General features: G+C 41.9%; 1 protein-coding gene across 2 annotated transcripts in view; it reads right to left on the bottom strand.

Moving 5' to 3' along the window:
- Positions 1-20,611, bottom strand: part of vps16 (VPS16 core subunit of CORVET and HOPS complexes) — a 77,801-nt gene that overhangs the window by 37,241 nt on the left and 19,949 nt on the right. For both annotated transcript variants that reach the window (XM_063051890.1, XM_063051891.1), the window contains 6 exons: positions 19,379-19,510; positions 8,088-8,215; positions 7,335-7,370; positions 5,734-5,842; positions 4,530-4,664; positions 176-284 (listed from right to left, as the gene is read on the bottom strand). In XM_063051890.1, coding sequence (XP_062907960.1) covers positions 176-284; positions 4,530-4,664; positions 5,734-5,842; positions 7,335-7,370; positions 8,088-8,215; positions 19,379-19,510 — 649 coding nt within the window. The remainder of the gene's footprint in view (positions 1-175; positions 285-4,529; positions 4,665-5,733; positions 5,843-7,334; positions 7,371-8,087; positions 8,216-19,378; positions 19,511-20,611) is intronic.

Raw genomic sequence — 20,611 nt, 5'->3', positions numbered from 1 at the left:
TACCCACAATTTTCTTCCATAGAATAGAGATTTTATCAAGACTGGAAGCTATGTAATTGCTTCACTTATCTTTTAAGATCAATTTAAGGAATTGCCAGGTATGATAAAACTGAAATATGACAAAATTCAACCAGCTTGGAGGCTGCTGGTTTCACTTGCATGTTATTACATTTACCTAAATCAGTGTCTCCACTTTCTATTGCTTTAAGTAGCGCCAGCTGACTTCTTTTCATCTTCAACAGCAAGGGTACTTGCTCACCAGATCTTGGCTCATACTCTAGAAGCTAGAACAAAACACAATATAGCAGCTTTCTTCAGAGAGATTCGATGTGCATCTCATGCCAAGTAACTAAATTGTACTTCTAAAAAAGTAATTTACATTATTTAGTATTTACTGTTGATGTGCTAAGGCTAATGAGGTTCTATTCTAGTCACGAATTCCACAGTATATTAGACAAGAGAAAATGCAGATATGATATGAAACATCAAATAGCATGTTTACCTGGAATTTACCATTAGTTTCTGCAAAAACACCTCTCAGATTCACCTTGAAAATTAACTAAATATTATGATTTATCTACACTTGAATGGAAGACATGATCTAAACTCACCATAGAAATGATTCTTTATTTCATTCTGAGAGACATTCTGGTTCCCCCTCTCATCCCTTCTCTTCTCCTCACCTCCCTCTGGTTCCCCTCCTGCTTTCCTTTCATCCATGGTTCATTGTCCCCTTTTTCTTCAGCTCTTTACTTCCTCTAGTTATCATCTCTCAGTTTCTTTCTTCATTCCCTCCCACCTGGTCTCATCTATCACCTGCAACTTGTACCTCTTCCCCTCCCCTCCATCTTCTTATTCTGACTTCTGCCGCCTTCCTTTCCAATCCTAATGAAAGACCTCAGCCTGAAATATCAACTGCTTACTCTCCTCCAAAGATGCTACCTGACTTGCTCAGTTATGGGTAGCATTACAGTAGATGTATGCTACCCTGATTTAACTTCTGATTAACCTTTGCTTGTTTTAAATTACCCATTTCAAAAGTTTAATTTCTGTCTTGAAACCGTATTGACAATCAGTTTATACTTCCCTTCTTTAGCAGGTTTTCAGATGCAATTCTATCACTGCTCATCTTTAAAGTTTTCCCTCCTTTTCAATGAATGGGAGACTGCGATCATTAGACTAATTTAGGTCAGCGATGCCTCTTGTTTCACATCGTACTAGCTAAAGTCTGAACTGATCTGTCAGTCTCTTCAGGACCTAGACAACCTCTCTACACTCTTGCTATTGAGCACCAATTTCCAATCATAAAACACAACTCAGCAGGCTTGCATCTCTCTCATTTTGATTTGTGTACAAGAAATTTGGCTTTTGTACCATAAGACCATAAGATACAAGATATAGGAGCAGAATTAGGCCATTTGCCCAATGAGCCTGGTCAGCCATTTCATCATGGCTGACCCAATTTTCCTCTCAGCAGCAATATCCTACCTTCTCCTTGTGTCCCTTCATGACCATTCAAGAAGCTATTAGCCTCTGCCTTAAATATATATAAAGACTTGGCCTCCACAATTGCTTGTGGCAAAGAATTCCACAGATTCACCACTCTCTGGCTGAAGAAATTCCTCCTCATCTCCATTCTAACAGGACATCCCTCTATTCTGAGGCTGACTTCTGGTCCTAGACTCTTCCACCAAAGGAAACTTCCTCTCCATTTCCAAGGCCTTTCACCATTCGATAGGTTTCAATGAGGTCACCCCTCACTCTTCTGAATTCCAGCAAATACAGGTCTAAAGCCAAGAAGCACTCTTCATATGACAAGCCATTCAATCCTGGAAACATTTCTGTGATACTCCTTTGAACCCTCTCCAGTTTCAGCATATCCTATCTAAGATAAGGGGCCCAAAACTGCTCACAATGCTCCCAGTGAGGCCTCACCAGTGCTTTATGAAGTTTCAACATTACATCCTTGCTTTTATATTCTAGTCCTCTTGAAATGAATGTTAACATTGCATTTGCCTTCCATACCACAGACTCAATCTGCAAATGAACCTTTAGGGAATCTTGTACAAGGACTCCCAAGTCCCTTTCCGCCACAGTTTTTTTTTGTACTTTCTTTCTATTTATAGTCAACCCTTTCCTTTCTTCTATCAAGGTACACAACAGTACACTTCCCGACAATGTATTCCATCTGCCATTTCTTTTGCCCATTCTCCTAATCTGTCTAAGTCCTTCCTCAAAAACCACCTGCCCCTCCACCTATCTTCCTATCATCTGTAAACTTTGCAACAAAGCCATCAATTCCATCATCCAAATCATTGACATATAACATAAAAAGAACTAGTCCCAACACACTGGGACTAGTCACTGGCAGTCAACCAGAAAAGGTTCCCTTTATTCTCGCTCTTTGAAATGACAAATGGTCCTCTGAAATGACAACACCGAGGAATTTAAAGTTGCAGACCATCTCCATCTCTGATCCTCCGATGATGACTGGCTCATGGACCTCCAGTTTCCTCCTCCTGAAGTCAGTAATCAACTCCTTGGTCTTTCTGCTAATCAGCCACTGCTTTATCCATGCTAGAATCATTCCTGTAATACTAGGGGTTCGTAGCTGGTTAAACAATCTCATCTATGGCACTTTGTCAAAGGCCTTCTGTAAATCCAAGTACATAACATCAACCAATTCTCCTTTGTCTATCCTGCTTGTTATTTCTTCAAAGAATTCCAACAGATTTGTAAGGCAAAATTTTCCCTTGAGGAAACAATGCTGACTGTGGCCTATTTTGCCATGTGCCTCCAAGTACCCCGAGACCTCATCTTTAATAATTAACTCCAACATCTAACTAATCACTGAGGTCGGACTAACTGGCCTAAAGTTTCTTTTCTTCTGCTTCTCTCCCTTCTTGAAGAGTGGAATGACATTCGTAATTTTCTAGTCTTCTGGAACCATTCCCAAATCTAGTGATTCTTGAAATATCAGTACTAATGTCTCCACGATCTCTTCAGCCACTTCTTTCAGAACCCTGGGATGTACACCATCTGGACCAGGTGAGTTATCTACCTTCAGACCTTTCTGTTTCCCAAGAAACTGCTCTCCAGTAACTTCACACACTTCATGACCCCTGACACTTGCAACTTCCACCATACTGCTAGTGTCTTCCACTAGGAAGATGGATGCAAAATACTTATTAAGTTTAATATGAAAGAGGGTCAAAGTAGTTTCTGTGCCAACTTGACTACAAATTATATTTTGAATCACAATAGGTTGATAGTTCATGAAATTACTATCTCTGATCATCACCTACAATGTATCTGAGGGGGCATTTTAAAGGTGCCAAACATATCAGATAGCATCGATGTCACTGATTATCTCCTGAAGCTTCTTTTAACTCAATATCCATTTAGTAACAGCTATGTCCCTAATGAACTGGAAAATTTAACTTTAATTTTCTCTCAAAAGTGGCTGCATGTATTGTCGATCACTTCCAACCTTTTCTACTTATATTAAAGCATTTCCATTATTATTTATCTCATCTGTATCCTTTAATGCACTAATGCTTTTCAACACACTTCAGCCTTACCTTAGATTTATATCAGGAATCTACATAAGTTTACATTTAAAATTCAGTTTCCAATACTACAGTATTTCTTTCTTCACCATATGTTCAATAATCAGTTGAGATGTGAATAAGACTTGTATTTTGCAAAGTGATTTTTTTTCCCCATCAAAATAACATTACTGTTGAGATTACTGTTTGACCAGACTTGACTAGATTCAAGCTAAACTCAAAAAAGTAGCTGTATAGAATAAACCATGTATAGAAAAAAAGTTGTAACTAGAAAACCACTCCTGAAAAACGAAATTACAAGATCAATGAATGCTGAGAAGTGACATAATTTAATATAACAGTAAGAAAGCCCCATTAGAAACATAGAAAACCTACAGCACAATACAGGCCCTTCGGCCCACAAAGCTGTGCCGAACATGTCCCTACCTTAGAAATTACTAGGGTTACCCATAATCCTCTATTTTTCTAAGCTCCATGTACCTATCCAAAAGTCTCTTAAAAGACCCCATCGTATCCGCCTCCACCACCGTTGCCGGCAGCCCATTCCACACACTCACCACTCTCTGCATAAAAAAATCTTACCCCCGACATCTCCTCTGTACCTACTCCCCAGCACCTTAAACCTGTGTGCTCTTGTGGCAGCCATTTTGGCCATGGGAAAAAGCCTCTGACTATTACTGACACTACATTTAAGAATCCTGATGTTTAGGAATATATCGACTGTATTACAATAATTTACAGAAACCTGATTTTCTTTAAAGCTTCTTTTCTCATTAGCCATCATTGGAGTAGCTTATTACTGTTTCATTATCATCAGATAATTTGTACATGTTCAATACTGATTTTTTTTTAACCAAAGTTCTAAAAGAAAGCACACCATTAAACAAACAGGAAGGCTGAATTCCAGTAGATTTCTCTATTACAACACAACATAGTAAAAAAGGACAGAATTTTACTCACTTTTATTGCTAGCTCTGTTCTGCCACAATCATAAGCTTTGGCAGCAATTTCAGAATAAGAAATGCCAAGGGTGTCCCCAAGTCTGTAGTTGATTGCACGAGCAATACTATCATCAGGCTCTTCCTTCTGTTGAACCTATGGATTACAGATGTTTATCACCAGAAAGAACGTGATATCTCTATAAACAACAGGAATTCTGCAGATGCTGGAAATTCAAGCAACACACATCAAAGTTGCTGGTGAACGCAGCAGGCCAGGCAGCATCTCTAGGAAGAGGTACAGTCAACGTTTCAGGCCGAGAAAAAAATGACGAAGGGTCTCGGCCTGAAACGTCGACTGTACCTCTTCCTAGAGATGCTGCCTGGCCTGCTGCGTTCACCAGCAACTTTGATGTGTGTTGCTTGATATCTCTATATATTTTTGTGCCGTGGGGATGGGGGTGTTGGTAGAGTAACAGAACTATGGGAAAATACAGGGAGCAGAAGTTAATTTTAAAAGCTCCAGAGAGCTGGTATAGAATACTGGAGTAAATGGCCTTTTTCTGTTTTGTGATAATGAGAACCACTTAAAAGACACTTAAAAGCTCTCCCTTCAAAACCCGAAGGGCTCAGAAGGGAATCTTCCAAGTTCCGCAGCAATAACCCTGGGTTTCTCTCCCAGGAAGTTTTTATTTCTCATTTAATCTCTCTCAGGAAATTATATGCTTTAAGCCAGAACAGTGTACTATGATACCACAGCTGTCTGGGGTCAGATATATAAAGCCATTTCCTTTTAATCCCATGTTGCTGGTGTAAAAAAAGGACCAATTTGTGTTTGGTTCTGGTCTATGTCAAGAACAGAAGGATATGTCCAAATCGAAGGTGTATTACAGAGCAATCAAAACTTTGGTACTCAACATAACTGCTGTCAGGTAATTTCAAACAAAATCAGTTGTCCTCCTGATCGCTAGTCCTCACACATAATGAGCAACATGGCCTCAGCTTTCAATGATCTAATGGTTAGACATCTAACAATGCTTACTGTCCAAGGGCAAACAAGAAAAGTGACCAGTCTCACAAAGTATTACAGAACTGCATTTAATGAAAAATCATATCACAATGTTGCTACTGTCAGAACAAAGGGGACAAAGGAAAAGTAGACATTTAACTGAAGGATGATTACTGAATATTTAATTTGAGCAGGAAAATAAAGACAAGTCATTTACCTTATAACAAGCCCAGTGAGCCAAAATCCGACTTGCTCCTTGTAATTCTGATATTTTCATATACTCACAAATTTTTATTGCAAGGGAATACAGCTTACGTAAGATTAATCTGAGGAAATAAGAGAAAAAAAAGCAGAACTGAAACAATTCCCTCATATTTGCCCAATACAAGTTAACATCTTAAAAGTTCCGAAGTTCAAAGTAAATTTATTATCAAAGTACATATATATCGCCATATACAATCCTGAGATTCACTTTCTTGCGGGCATACTCAGTAAATCCATAAAGAATAGTAACAAGAATAGAATCAATGAAAGAGCACGCCAACTCGCCGTTCAACCAGTGTGTAAAAGACAACAAAACTGTGCAAACACTAACAAAGAAATAATAAAAATAATAATTAATAAATAATAAATATCGAGAACGTGAGATGAAAGTCCTTGAAAGTGGGAAAGTAGGTTATGGGAACAGCTCAGTGATGGGCAAGTGAAGTTGAGTGAAGTTATCCCCTCTGGTTCAACAGCCTGATGGTTGAGGAGCAATAACTGTTTCTGAACCTGGTGGTGAGGGTCCTGATCTTGCTTCCTGATGGCAGCAGCGAGAAGAGAGCATGACCTGGGTGGCAGGGTTCCCTGATGATAAATGCTGTTCTTCTGCAATAATGGTCCATGTAGATGCGCTCAATACTGGGGAGGGCTTTACCCGTGATTGACTGGGCTGCATCCACTACTTTTTGTAGGATTTTTCATTTAAGGGCATTGGTGTTTCCATACCAGGCTGTGATGCAACCAGTCGATGTATGCTCCACCACACATCTATAGCAGTTTGTTGAAATTGTAGATGTCATGCCGAATCTTCGCAAACTCCGAAGGAAGTAGAGGTGCTGCCATGCTTTCTTCGTAATTGCACTTACAAGCTGGTTCAGGACAGGTCCTCTGAAATGACAACATTGAGGAAATTAAAGTTACCGACCTACTCCACCTCCGATCCTCCAATGGTGACTGCCTCATGGACCTCTGGTTTCCTCCTCCCGAAGTCAGTAATCATCTCCTTGGTCTTGCTGACATTGAGCAAGAGGTTGTTGTTGTGGCACCACTCAGTCTGATTTTCAATCTCCCTCCTATATGCTGATTTGTCACCACCTTTGATTCAGCCAGTGGCAGTGGTGTAGTCAGCAAACTTGAATGTGGATTAACTAAGAAGGCAGCAACACAGACAAAATTTGAGATCAATTGTAGTTTTAAATATTAAGAGAATCAATGGATCTGGGATAGGTGGAGAAAATAGTAAAAAGCTCAAGCCAGGATCTTACTGAAGTAGCCACAAGAAGCCAGACACCTTACTCATGCTTGTTTGTTCTTGTTCATGCAGAAAATATTTGAGAATAACTGTATGGCAGAATTCTGGCTGACTACATCGGTTTAGATAAAATTCCCTATTAAACCATAAGGAAAGCTAGGTATGTTATCGAAGAGCACATTCACATATTTTAGAATTAGCTCATCGGAAGAGAACTGAGTCAAAACTAGCAGTTACTAGTTGAGTTCACTATTCCTCATTTCAACTTGAAAATTATTCCAAAAACGAAAGGCTCTATTTACCTGTCAATTAGGACTTCAATAGATAGCTGCTTATATCTGTAATATGAGTCAAAGATCAATTTGAATGCAGTCAAGACGCAAAAAGGTTTATTTGCTTTAAGACAATAAAAGCCCAGCCACAAGGGACGCTAAACAAATACAATATTTCAATCACGTGAGAAACCCAGCTGAGATACCAGAGAATTAAGTGTTAGGATATGCAATTTTTTTTATAAGAAAGTCACAAATTCAGGGAGATAAATCATGAATAAAGTACTGTAATGTTGAACAGCAGTAAGTTATCACTCAATAAACACAACAAATGCCAGCAATATTAGCTTGCATCAGTATGTCCATTATATTGTTGTCATAGGAACAGTTATCAAAATTTCATTGACCTTTGAAGAAAAAGCTACTTCACGAGCAGTCTGTTCTCAATGGGAATGAATCAGGAAACAATATAGCTACAAACGCTGTTGGCTCGCTATCAAGTGTTGATTTTTTTTTCATTTTTCAATACATTTTGAAATTCCAAATGAACAAAATTAAAACCAATATGAATAATAATCAGTAAAGTTGAAAAGCATTTTGATTTCTATCTCAAGAAATTAATTTTGAACAGTGCAAAAATTAATACATTCAACTAAATAAATAATTTGAAACAAACACGACTTGCAATTTCTGTAGTTCCAAATACACACTAAAAATTGTAAAAATCTTTATAGGACATTTGTGTCACAGACCAACCTAATCTCAAATTAAATGCAAGGATACTGGGGATAACTGAGAGGAATGCCAACTGTATAATCACGAATGGCATTCAACACCCGTAGGTCTCGAGCCATCTTCACAAATGTATCCGGAGGAAAGTTGCTGATAAAACATTTACCAAAAGAGGCTGCCTGTGCCAAAATAAACAAAAGATCAATATATATTGTGCACTGAACATTTAATTTTCCTGTTTCTCCAACTAAGAAACAAATGCAATAGGTGGTCATAATTATACATTATAAATCTGATGTGAACCAGATCATGTGAACTTTACAAGGCCTCATTATTCTGTGTCTTTGAATTTTGTTCATGAAAGGGAACTATCATTTCATTTTCAGATGCTAATATTTAAACAAAATGAGAGAAATTATAGAACCTTAGGACATACAATGTTTAACGAATAAATATTTTAGTATGTAACATCAACCACTGCTTAGGGAAGTGGATAGCTCTGAAAACTGATTAACTTTATTGGTAAGAGACAATGCATTTTATCTCGCAATTAAATATTGTGGACAAAGCAAACATGAGACAGTCTTGTTTTAATCATTATGACCAATTCTAAAATTATGCTCAGAGTTCCATAAGCTTTTAGAACTCAATATGTTATTTAGCTAGTTGTGGGAAACAAGCAAATACTAGCTAAAGTAAACAAAATACTGACTGTCTGGGTAGGCCTTCTTACCCAGCCTGCTTAATCTGCTAATTAAATTTGCTGACGATACTATACTAATTGGCCTAATCTCAAAAAATAATGAGGCAGCCTTCAAAGAAGAAGTCATCATCCTGACACAGTGGTGTCAAGAAAACAACCTCTCCTTCAGTGTTGCAAAAACAAAGGAAATGGTTGTCGACTACAGAAGCAATGGAGACAGGCTAACTCCTGTTGACATCAATGGATCTGGGAGCTTGAGAGGGTGAACAGCTTTAAGTTCCTTAGCATACATATCACCAAGGATCTCACATGGTCTGTACATACTGGTTGTGTAGTGAAAAAGGCACAACAGTGCTTCTTTCACCTCAGATGGTTGAAGAAGTTTGGTATGGGCCCCTAAATCCTAAGAACTTTCTACAGAGGCACAATTGAAAGCATCCTAACTGGCTGCATCACTACCTGGTATGGGAACAGTACTTCCCTCAATCACAGGACCTTGCAGAGAGTAGTGCGGACAGCCCAATTCAACTGTAGATTTGAACTTCCCACTATTTAGGAAATTTACAAAGACAGGTATGTAAAAAGGGCCTGAAGGATCATTGGGGACAAACTGTTCCAGCTGCTACCATTCGGGAAACGGTACCACAGCATAAAAGCCAGGACCAACAGGCTCCAGGACAGCTTCTTCCACCAGGCCATCAGACTGATTAATTCATGCTGATGCAATTGTATTTCAATGTTATATTGATTGTCCTGTTATATGTACTATTTATTAGAAATTACTACAAATCACACATTGTACATTTAGATGGAGACGTAACGTAAAGATTTTTACTCCTCATGTATATGCAGGATATTAGTAATAAAGTCAATTCAATTCCTATTGTCTCTGCCTGCTCCTACCCCACTGAACTCATGTCCTCATACCTTGATTCCATTCTATTTCCCTTGGTTCAGCCTTTTCCTACCTACGTCCGTGACACGTCACATTCTCGATCTCCTCGTAACTTTCAATTCCCTGGCCCTAACTGCCTCACTTTCACCATAGATGTTCAAACGCTATACACTTCTATCCCCCATCAGCTATACTCCGCAACTCTTCCTCCGCTACTATGACGACTGCATTGGTGCTGCTTCATGCACCCATGCTGAGTTCGTCAATTTCACCAACTTTATCTTGTGACAAGAATACACATAGATTACGATGTAGCTGTCCTGTGCTGGCACCAGTGGAATCAGCAGTTGATCTGCCACCTGTCTTCAGGAGATGGAGAGAGATAAGGAAAACAATGGAGCAGCACTTGGAGATGTTAATGAAGGGGAAGGAGAGCTGTCAAGATCTGCTCCCCCTTTGAACCCTGAACTGTTTGAAGTGATGGACAGGCGATACCCCAGCAGGGAGATAAAAAGGGGCAGGTTCGCTAAGGCAGGACACACACGACACCCGAGGTAACAAGACCCTGGAAGCAGTGCGTCTCTCACAAGTCGGTGGGAAGTACCGGGCCATAGACGCACAGGGTGGAAAGGCACGATCGGCGGGAACCTGGTGTGTGTCTACCCTTGCCTGGGTGCCAGGTTCACCGCAGGGAAACGATCGTATCTGGAAACGGAGGGGTCACGGTCAGTGACCTCAGATGACATCACAAAGGACTCGCCCGAAAGCTGACTGCGAAGGTCTGTGTGGAAGCCTTGAATATTCATTTGTTTTTGCTCTCTCTCTCCTTCCCCCCACTGCCCATCGCCACGGCAGCGATTACTGCGAACTGAACTGAACTAAATTGAACTGAACTTTGCGTCACTTTGAAACTGGTCATTTACCCCTAGACAACGATAGAGCTTGATTAATCCTGTTATCTTAATTCTGTGTACATGTGTGTTTATCATTGCTGAACTGTTGCATTTATTATCCTTTTGATTAGAGTACTGTGTTGCTTGTTTCTTTAATAAAACTTTCTTAGTTTTAGTAATCCAGACTCCAACTGAGTGATCCATTTCTGCTGGTTTGGCAACCCAGTTACGGGGTACGTAACATAAGTGGGGTTCTCGTCCGCGATTTTGAACGCTAAATTTGGAATGGAGTAAATTGATTGGGTCAAAATTCCCGAAAGAAAGAAAAGACAAACAGCAGAAATGGAGGCTGAGGAAATTATAAAGGCGCCAACCTTGGAGGCATTAGAGGATGCCAGGAAATCGGAATTGGTAGCTGTGGCCAAACAGTTGAATCTTGCTAAGGGGAAGTCGACAATGAGGAGAGGGGAGATACACAGAGCTATCGTAGAGCACTATGTATCTAAAGGTGTGTTTCCCCAAGGCGAGCTGGAGGTGGTGTCTGTTGAAAAACCTGCCGGAGACGCGGTACAGGTGCAGCTTGAAAAACTGAGACTCGAGCACGAGTTCCGGGTACGGCAGTTGGAGCGAGAAGAGAAGGAGAGAGAGTTAGAAAGGCAGGAGAGAGAGTTAGAAAGGCAAGAGAGAGAGAGACAGTTGGAGAGAGAAGAGAAAGAGAGGCAATGGGAGCGAGAAGAGAGAGAGAGGCAGAGGGAAAGGGAATTCGAGCTGGAGAAGTTAAAGATAAGGGCAGAGCAGGGGCCTGTGCCGAACCAAGGTGGAGGGTTCTGGGCGACCCAGGAGGTTAGGCTGGTTCCCCCATTTGATGATATCGACGTGAATCGGTACTTTCTCCATTTCGAAAAAGTGGCTACAAGTCAGGACTGGCCGAGGGATAAGTGGGCTGTTTTGCTTGAGAGTGTACTGAAAGGGAAAGCCCAACAAGCTTACTCAGCTTTGTCCGCGGAAGATGCCCAGAGGTACGAGGTGGTGAATGAGGCCATCCTCAGGATTTATGAGTTGGTCCCGGAGGCATACCGGCAGAGGTTCCGGAATGCGAGGAAGCAGTGGGACTGCACGTATTTAGAGTTTGCCCGTGAAATGCAGATATATTGTAAGCGTTGGTGCGCCTCGAAGGGGGTAGAGGCGGATTATGACAGACTGCTACAGCTGATCCTGATTGAGCAGTTTAAAGGTTGTGTCCCTGAGGGTATGAGACCCTACCTAGATGAGAAAGAGGCAGCCATGTTAGCCGCAACTGCTAAGTTAGTGGATGAGTATGCGTTGACGCATAAAATGAAGTTTGCCCCGAGTAAAGGCTACCAGAAGGGTAGTCAGGACGGCGGGGAGAGTCCGCCAGAAAAGTCAGAAAGTAAGCTGGGGACTAGTGAGAAGGATAAGGTAGACCGGGAGCAGTCTGGTAGGAAGTATCCTGGGGTCGTCTGTTATAATTGCGGGAAAGTCGGATACTTTGCGTCCAGGTGCTTTGCCCCAAAGAAGGAGACGGGAAAAGGAAAAACGGCGATTTTGACTGGCTGTATCGAGCTGGTAAACGAACCGCTAGGACAGGACAGATCTGCCGAAGTTCAGGAAGGCGCGAGAGGTTTATCTCGGCCGGATTGGTGTCGGTGAAGGAGGGGTTAAAACCAGTTCCAGTGCGGATCTGGAGAGACACGGGAGCGTGTCAGTCACTAATACTGAAGAGTGTATTAGAGGTTAGCTCAGAGACCCAGACTGGGGAGGTCAAGGTCAAAGGCATTGGAAAAGGGACGGAAGCCGTGCCTTTGCACCAGATACACTTACAAAGCAACCTGGTCTCTGGACTAGTCACGATCGGGGTGAGGTCCGAATTACCGATGAAAGGCGTGGAAGTCTTGCTCGGTAATGACCTCGCGGGGGGAATCGTGTTCCCAGCAGTGAGATTGACAGGTCAGCCTGCCAGCATTGAGGCCCTGCCCATGGACTCACAGGTTCATCACGGGACTGCTGTAGTAAATTTAGCTGAGACGTTTCTGCCAGCCTTGTACGAGAAGGGGGTAGAAAGTGAAAAGAAGGAGTGTAGCGAAACAAGAGGTAGTGAGGGAGCTGAGGCAGACTTAGCATTAGCCAGGAAGGACTTTATACAGGCACAAGAGCGAGACGAGGAGCTGATGGGTTTGGCAGGGACAGCTCTCTCTGACACAGAATTAACAAGGGAACTAGTAGGCTATTGTGTGGAGGAGGAAGTGCTAAGGAAGAAAGGGAAACCAAGTACCGTACCCGCAGATGAGGAGTGGGGGGTGGTGCAAAAGAGTTATGGGGATGAGGTTTTTAACCTGGCCCCCAAGGTACCCCCCCGGTGGACATTTTGCGGTGCTGGAGGAAACAGTTGGTGGAATCATGAAAGAGGTTTACCGGCTGCCCAGGAGGAAGGATGTTATTGATTATGACCGACGCGAACTGAGACGGTCACAGGCTTTTGATATGCTAACAAACCTAGTCGGCGTTAGCGCGGAAATCAATGAAGCTAGGGTCCCCCTGATAAGAGAAAAAAACCATTTTGAAAAGATGAGTATGGTATCGACCAGATGGGAGAAGGCTATTGTTTTGGCCAGCGCTGCTAATATGGTCTCTCCCTTAATCCTCGAACAAAGCGACTCTTTAGGAGAAGTAATTAAATGACTCGCACACGTGTGTTTGATTGTCCCCAGGCGATGCAAAGAACAGGGACGTTGGGTGGTGTCTGTTACACTAGGTCAGCCTAGCGAGCAACACCCATATAGAATGAGTAATTCAGTGACTAAAGGGCTGACGAACACAGAGGTGTGTACTGGCAATGTAATACGGCCGTCTGAAGCCAGCTTGATAGTGAACCTTGAAAAAACTGAGTTCGGCCACGCGAAGGTCACTTACCTGGGAATTGGGGTGACACAGGGGCAGCTGGCAGCGATGCAAGCTACAGTGCAGGCTATCTCTGACATCTCAACCCCAACAGACAAGAGGGCCCTCAGAAGGCTCTTGGAGATGGTGGGGTACTGTAGGAAGTTTTGCAATAATTCTGCGGTTACCACCCCTCCCCCTCCTACTAAGCCCTTGCGAGAGAAAACTAAGTCGGAATGGGACGACCCTTGTTATTGTGGTCCGGGATGAAACCCAATGAGAGGTTACATTGATCGCAATTCATCAGTGTTTTTGGTCACTATGAAGTTTGCTAAGTTGGAGCCTGGTCTAAGGGATTATTAATAACACATATAAAAGGAACAGAAAATGTGATGGCTGACTGTCTGTCAAGGTGTTGACAACTTCAAATTCGCTGTATTAGCCAAATAGCTGATAAAGATGTATATTTGTGTGTATCAAATAATGTATTTATGTTTGTAATTTTTACCCCCGGTAAAAATCCTTACGGGGGGGAAGTGTGACAAGAATACACATAGATTACAATGTAGCTGTCCTGTGCTGGCACCAGTGGAATCAGCAGTTGGTCTGCCACCTGTCTTCAGGAGATGGAGAGAGATAAGGAAAACAATGGAGCAGCACTTGGAGATGTTAATGAAGGGGAAGGAGAGCTGTCAAGATTGGCTCCCCCTTTGAACCCTGAACTGTTTGAAGTGATGGACAGGCGATACCCCAGCAGGGGGATAAAAAGGGACAGGTTCGCTAAGGCAGGACACACACGACACCCGAGGTAACAAGACCCTGGAAGCGGTGCGTCTCTCACAAGTCGGTGGGAAGTATCGGGCCATAGACGCACAGGGTGGAAAGGCACGATCGGCGGGAACCTGGTGTGTGTCCACCCTTGCCTGGGTGCCAGGTTCACCGCAGGGAAACGATCGTATCTGGAAACGGAGGGGTCACGGTCGGTGACCTCAGATGACATCACAAAGGACTCGCCCAAAAGCTGACTGCGAAGGTCTGTGTGGAAGCCTTGAATATTCATTCGTCTTGCTCTCTCTCTCCTTCCCCCCACTGCCCATCGCCACGGCAGCGATTACTGCGAACTGAACTAAATTGAACTGAACTTTGCGTCACTTTGAAACTGGTCATTTACCCCTAGACAACGATAGGGCTTGATTAATCCTGTTATCTTAATTCTGTGTACATGTGTGTTTATCATTGCTGAACTGTTGCATTTATTATCCTTTTGATTAGAGTACTGTGTTGCTTGTTTCTTTAATAAAACTTTCTTAGTTCTAATAATCCAGACTCCAACTGAGTGATCCATTTGGCAACCCAGTTACAGGGTACGTAACAATCTCTACCTCCTAACCTACCCTTAAATTCACTTGGTCCACTTCTGACACCTCCCTCCCCTTTCTCAATCTCTCTGTCTCCATCTCTGGAGACAAACTGTCAACCAACATCTTTTATAACCCTACTGATTCTCACAGTTATCTTGACTATACCTCTTCCCACCATACCTCTTGTAAAAATGCTACTCCCTTCTCTAAGTTCCTTTGCCTCCGCCGCAGCTGTTCCTAGAATTCAGCTTTCTTTTCTGGGACATCTGAGATGCCCTCCTTCTTCAAAGAATGGGATTTCTCTCTCTCTACTATTGATGCTGCATTCACCTGCATCTCCTCCACTTCCTGAACATCTGTGCTCATCACATCTTCCCACCTCCTTAACAGTGATAATGTTCCTCTTGTCCTTACCAACCATTCACGAGCCTTCACATCCAACATACTATCCTCTGCAACTTCCACCATCTCCAAAGAGATCCTACCACTAAACATATCTTTACCTCACCCACCCCCCCACCAGCATTCAACAGGGATCACTCCCTCTGCAATTCCCCTGTCCATTCATCCCTCCCGGCACTTATTCCTGAAAGCAGCCTAAATGCTACACCTGCCCATTCACCTCCTCCCTCTCTCCCTCTATTCAGAGCACGAATCAGTTCCTCATTTGAGGCAACACTTTACCTGCAAATCTGCCGGAGCCACCTATTAAGTCTGGTGCTCCCAATGCGGCCTCCTCTACAATGGTGAGACATGTCTTAAATGGGGGCATTGCTTTGTCGAGCACCTCCAGTCCATCTGCCAGAATTGGAACTTGCTGGAGACCAAACATTTTAATTTCCACTCCCAGTCTCCTTCAAACATGTCGGTCCCTGGCTTCCTCTTGTCTGGGTAGCCTCCAACCTGATGGCCTGAATATTGATTTCTCCTCCCTCCCCCGTCCCCTTTTCCTCTATTCCCCACTATAGCCTTTTATCTCTTCTCACCTGCCCATCACTTCCCCCTGAATCATCTTCTCCTTTCTTCTCTCCTATTGTCCACTCTCCTCTCCTATCAGATTCCTTCTTCTCCAGCCATTTACTTTTCTACCCCCTTAGCTTCACCGATCACCTTCCAACTAGCCTCCTCCCACTCCCCCACCTTTTTATTCTGGCATCTTCCTCCTTCCTTTCCAGTCCTGAAGAGACTCGGCCGGAAACGTCAACTGCTTATTCATTTCCATGGATGCTGCCTAAGCTGCTGGGGTCCCCCAGCATGTGTTGCAACATATTGTAGCCTTGATTCCAAAACATCTGAAGTTACTCCTACCAAATCAATGTTTTTCATACAACTCACACAACAAAATAATGGAAAATTCCCAACTTTAATGGTAAGTTTTCAGTTAACTTCATCCATTGCTCTGTAACATTATTAAAATTTTGAACTTCTGAATTTTGAAATTTTGAAAGGGGCCATGAGAAGGCCTTGGTTGACAGGATTAAAGAAAGCCCCAACACAATCTACAAGTATGTGACGAGCAAGAGGATAAGACGTGAGAGAATAGGACCAATCAAGTGTGACAGTGAAAAAGTGTGTATGGAACCACAGGAGATGGCAGAGGTACTTAATGAATACTTTGCTTCAGTATTCACTACAGAAAAGGATCTTGGCGATTGTAGGGATGACTTACAATGAATTAAAAAGCTTTAACATATAGACATTAAGGAAGAGGATGTGCAGGAGCTTTTGAAAAGTATCTAGTTGGATAAGTCTCTGGGACTACACGAGGTGTACCCTAGGCTACTGTGGGAGGAGAGGGAGGAGATTGCTGAGCCTCCGGCAATGATCTTTGCATCATCAATGGGGATGGGAGAGGTTCCAGAGGATTGGATGGTTGCAGATGTTGTTCCCTTATTCAAGAAAGGGAGTAGAGATAGCCCAGGAAATTATAGACCAGTGAGTCTTACTTCAGTGGTTGGTAAGTTGATGGAGAAGATTCTGAGAGGCAGGATTTATGAACATTTGGACTGCCATAATATGATTAGGAATAGTCCGCATGGCTTTGTCAAAGGCAGGTCATGCCTTACGAGCCTGATTGAATTTATTGAGGACGTGACTATACACATTGATGAAGGTAGAGCAGTAGACGTAGTCTATATGGATTTTAGCAAGGCATTTGATAAGGTACCCCATGCAAGGCTCATTGAGAAAGTAAGGAGGCATGGGATCCAAGCGGACATTGCTTTGTGGATCCAGAATTGGCTTGCCCACAGAAGGCAAAGGGTGGTTGCAGACGGGTCATATTCTGCATGGAGGTCGGTGACCAGTGGTGTGCCTCAGGGATCTGTTCTGGGACCCCTTCTCTTAATGATTTTTATAAATGACCTGGATGAGGAAGGGGAGGGATGGGTTAGTAAGTTTGCTGATGACGCAAAGGCTGGGGGTGTTGAGGATAGTGTGAAGGGCTGTCAGAGGTTACAGCAGGACATCAATAGGATGCAAAACTGGGCTGAGAAGTGGCAGATGGAGTTCAACCCAGATAAGTGCTTGGTGGTTCATTTTGGTAGGTCAAATACGATGGCAGAATATAGACTCTTGGCAGTGTGGAGGATCAGAGGGATCTTGGGGTCCAAGTCCATAGGAAACTCAAAGCTGCTGCACAGGTTGACTGTGTGGTTAAGAAGGCATGCGGTGCAATGGGCTTCATCAACCATGGGATTGAGTTTAAGAGCTGAGAGGTAATGTTACAGCTATATAGGACCCTGGTCAGACCCCACTTGGTGTACTGTGCTCAGTTCTGATAACCTCACTATAGGAAGGATGTGGAAACTATAGAAAGGATGCAGAGGAGATTTACAAGGATGTTGCCTGGACTGGGGAGCATACCTTATGAGAATAGGTTGAGTGAACTCAACTATTTTTCCTTGGAGCGATGGAGGATGAGAGGTGACCTGATAGAGGTGTATAAGATGATGAGAGGCATTGATCGTGTAGATAGTCAAAGGCTTTTTCCCAGGGCTGAAATGGCTAACACGAGAGCACAGTTTTAAGGTGTTTGGAAGTAGGTACAGAGGAGATGTCAGGGATAAGTTTTTTTTACGCAGAGAGTGGTGAGTGAGTGGAATGGGCTACTGGTGGAGGCCGATACGATAGAGTCTTTTAAGATACTTCTGGATAGGTACATGGAGCTTAGAAAAATAGAGGGCTATGAGTAACCCAAGGTAATTTCTGAAGTAAGTACATGTTCGGCACAGCATTGTGGGCCGAAGGGCCTGTATTATGCTGTAGGTTTTCTATGGTTCTATGTTTCTAACTATTGATAATTTTTCAATAAAGCTGAGTAGAAGCACAACACAAAATTGCTTTCACAGTTTCAAAGAAAAACTAATGAACACATCAAAGCCTTCTACTTTGCCACACCAATATCTTAGAAGTTGACTTAAAATCACTGTTAGAACATTATGGTCATTATCTTCCAAAAGGTCCTTTATCTGTATATTTATTTTGTTTCAACCTTAATGTACTTCTGCCTCTCTTCTCAACACACTTAACCACTGTGGCATTCATTGCCACACAAGCTGAAACAATCTAATTATCGAAGAGAAGTAGATGGAGAATTGCTAGTTAGGATGACTAGCTGGATCACAGGTTTACTAACAAAAGCCAACTATTTCCCTTTCTATTTCCTTTTGTTTCCCTGCTGACTCAAATTCTTTAAATTAACACATTAGAAATGCAATGTCAGTGCAAAGCTAAATAAACATTGCTTCATCACCAAATATGTTTGTGTTTAGTTTGTTAAGGAAATAAAACAACAGTAAAATAAAGTTTGGATGAAAACTGAAAAGAATCTGAACACTTTATGGAAGCCTAGACTAATCAGTTTTACTTGCTTTCTTTCTCAAACAGTAGTAGAGTCCATACAGAAGTGAACACCATTTTTGACTTGCATATTAGGATTTAAGGTATCAACATTAAAATCCTAATTTAGAGGATTCCTAAAAGTACAGGACATTTAAAATTCACAATTTTAGTTTGAAATGTTAGTGGTGTTCTTTGAATGTTTATTAGGTTGAATAAACTAAGCTACTAAATTCAAATTAGAAATAACCCACAATTTAGACACATATTTGCAGTTTGTTAACTTGGGTAAACCTTGCATCAAAATAAATTATATTAAAGAATAATCGGACATTGAACACAAACTTTGGTTTACAGTACATCAGAGCCATTAAAGATTTATCAGATGGCCCTTAACGATTAAGTGGATTTAAGAACAGCTTCTTAACAGACTCCAAATCAATCGCCTCTTTCACAGACCCTTCCTAGTGGTGCTACCATATTCAATGACTCTCAGTTATTCTGCTATTGTGATATTAGATTTTTTTTTGTTCCAGAACCATCTTTACACCATTCTGTTGTTTTTGGACTCAGTTATACTTATTGTATTTATTATTACAATGCATGTTAACTCTATGGAGATTCATGCGAACAAGAATCTCACTGCATTCTGGTGTACATGATGATAAAGTAATCTACTTCAAAAAGTACATAAAAATTTACTTCCTCCTACATTTGTGCTGTGAATACAGAGGTATACGGATAAATCTTACCCTTAGCAAAGCTTTCTGCATCTCAGGTTCATACTCATTGCCTGCTGCCTCAATGCACTGCTGTACAGCCTCAGACAAGAGGTTTTGTTCCTTTATCTCTCGTAAGTATTCATCAGCTTTCTGGCTCTCTTTCTATGAACAGAAATGAAGATTGAATTTTAATCTACCAAAGTTGCTTGCTCTCCAAAATTATATTATTTTAAATAAAAAGTAAATGGGTGACTAGGCAGAGAGTGGGTCCACATAGAGATCAGCAGCTCTGCCTATGTCTTGAGACACAGGAAATGAATAGGATTTTTAACGAGTTTTTCTCCTTGGTGTTTGCTGAGGGAAAAATTGTTGTAGCTCAAGAGATAAGGGAAACCAATGGAAATGTTTTGGAGGAAATTCATATTGCCAGGGAGTAGGTACTTGCATCTTTACTGCACATTAAGATGGATAAATCCCCAAGGCCTGACCAAGTGCATTCCTGAACTTTGTGCAAAGCTAGAGAAGAAATTGCAAATGCTTTTGAGGAGATATTTGCTTCACTGTGAGCCACTGGTAAAGTTAACAAATACTGGAAGGTAGCTAATATTGTTCTGTTGTTTAAGGAGAGTAGTAAAAACAAATCAGGGAACTAAAGCTGGTCAACCTGTCATCAGTAGTGGGAAGTTACTGGTGGGAATTCTGAGAAACAGGAACTACCAGCATTTGGATATAAAGAATCTGATAGGAGTCAGCATGGCGTCTGTGTGGAAAGTTGTGCTTAATAAAGGTAAACAAGGGCAGGGCGATGATGTTGTCTATTTGTACTTTAGCAAGGCCTTTGACAAAGTCCCTCATGGTAGGATGGTCTGAAAGTTAGCTCCAATGGCCGTTGTCAGTCAGGGTACTGAGTATAGCAGTTGGGATGTTATGTTGCAGTTGTATGAATCATTGAGGTATTGGAGTACTGTGTACCATGGGAAAAACGTGGTTAAACTGGAAAGAACATAGAAATGATTTCTGAGCATATTTCTGTAACTAGAGGGTCTGGGTTACAGGGAGAGCTTGGCCAGGTTAATTCTTTATTCTTTACAATGTAGGAGAATAAGGATTGATTTTACAGAAACACTTACGATTATGAGAGGCATAGATAAGGTGCATAGCAACAGACTTTTCCTTAAGGTAGGGGAGCCCAAAACTAAAGGGGCATAGATTTAGGGAAAGGGGTCCATGGCATAAAAAAAGGTTGGGAACTCCTGATTTAGG

This window comes from Mobula hypostoma, chromosome 6, assembly GCF_963921235.1.
Source record: "Mobula hypostoma chromosome 6, sMobHyp1.1, whole genome shotgun sequence".
In the NCBI taxonomy this organism is placed as follows: Eukaryota; Metazoa; Chordata; class Chondrichthyes; order Myliobatiformes; family Myliobatidae; genus Mobula; species Mobula hypostoma.
This window is presented reverse-complemented; position numbering and strand designations above follow the sequence as displayed.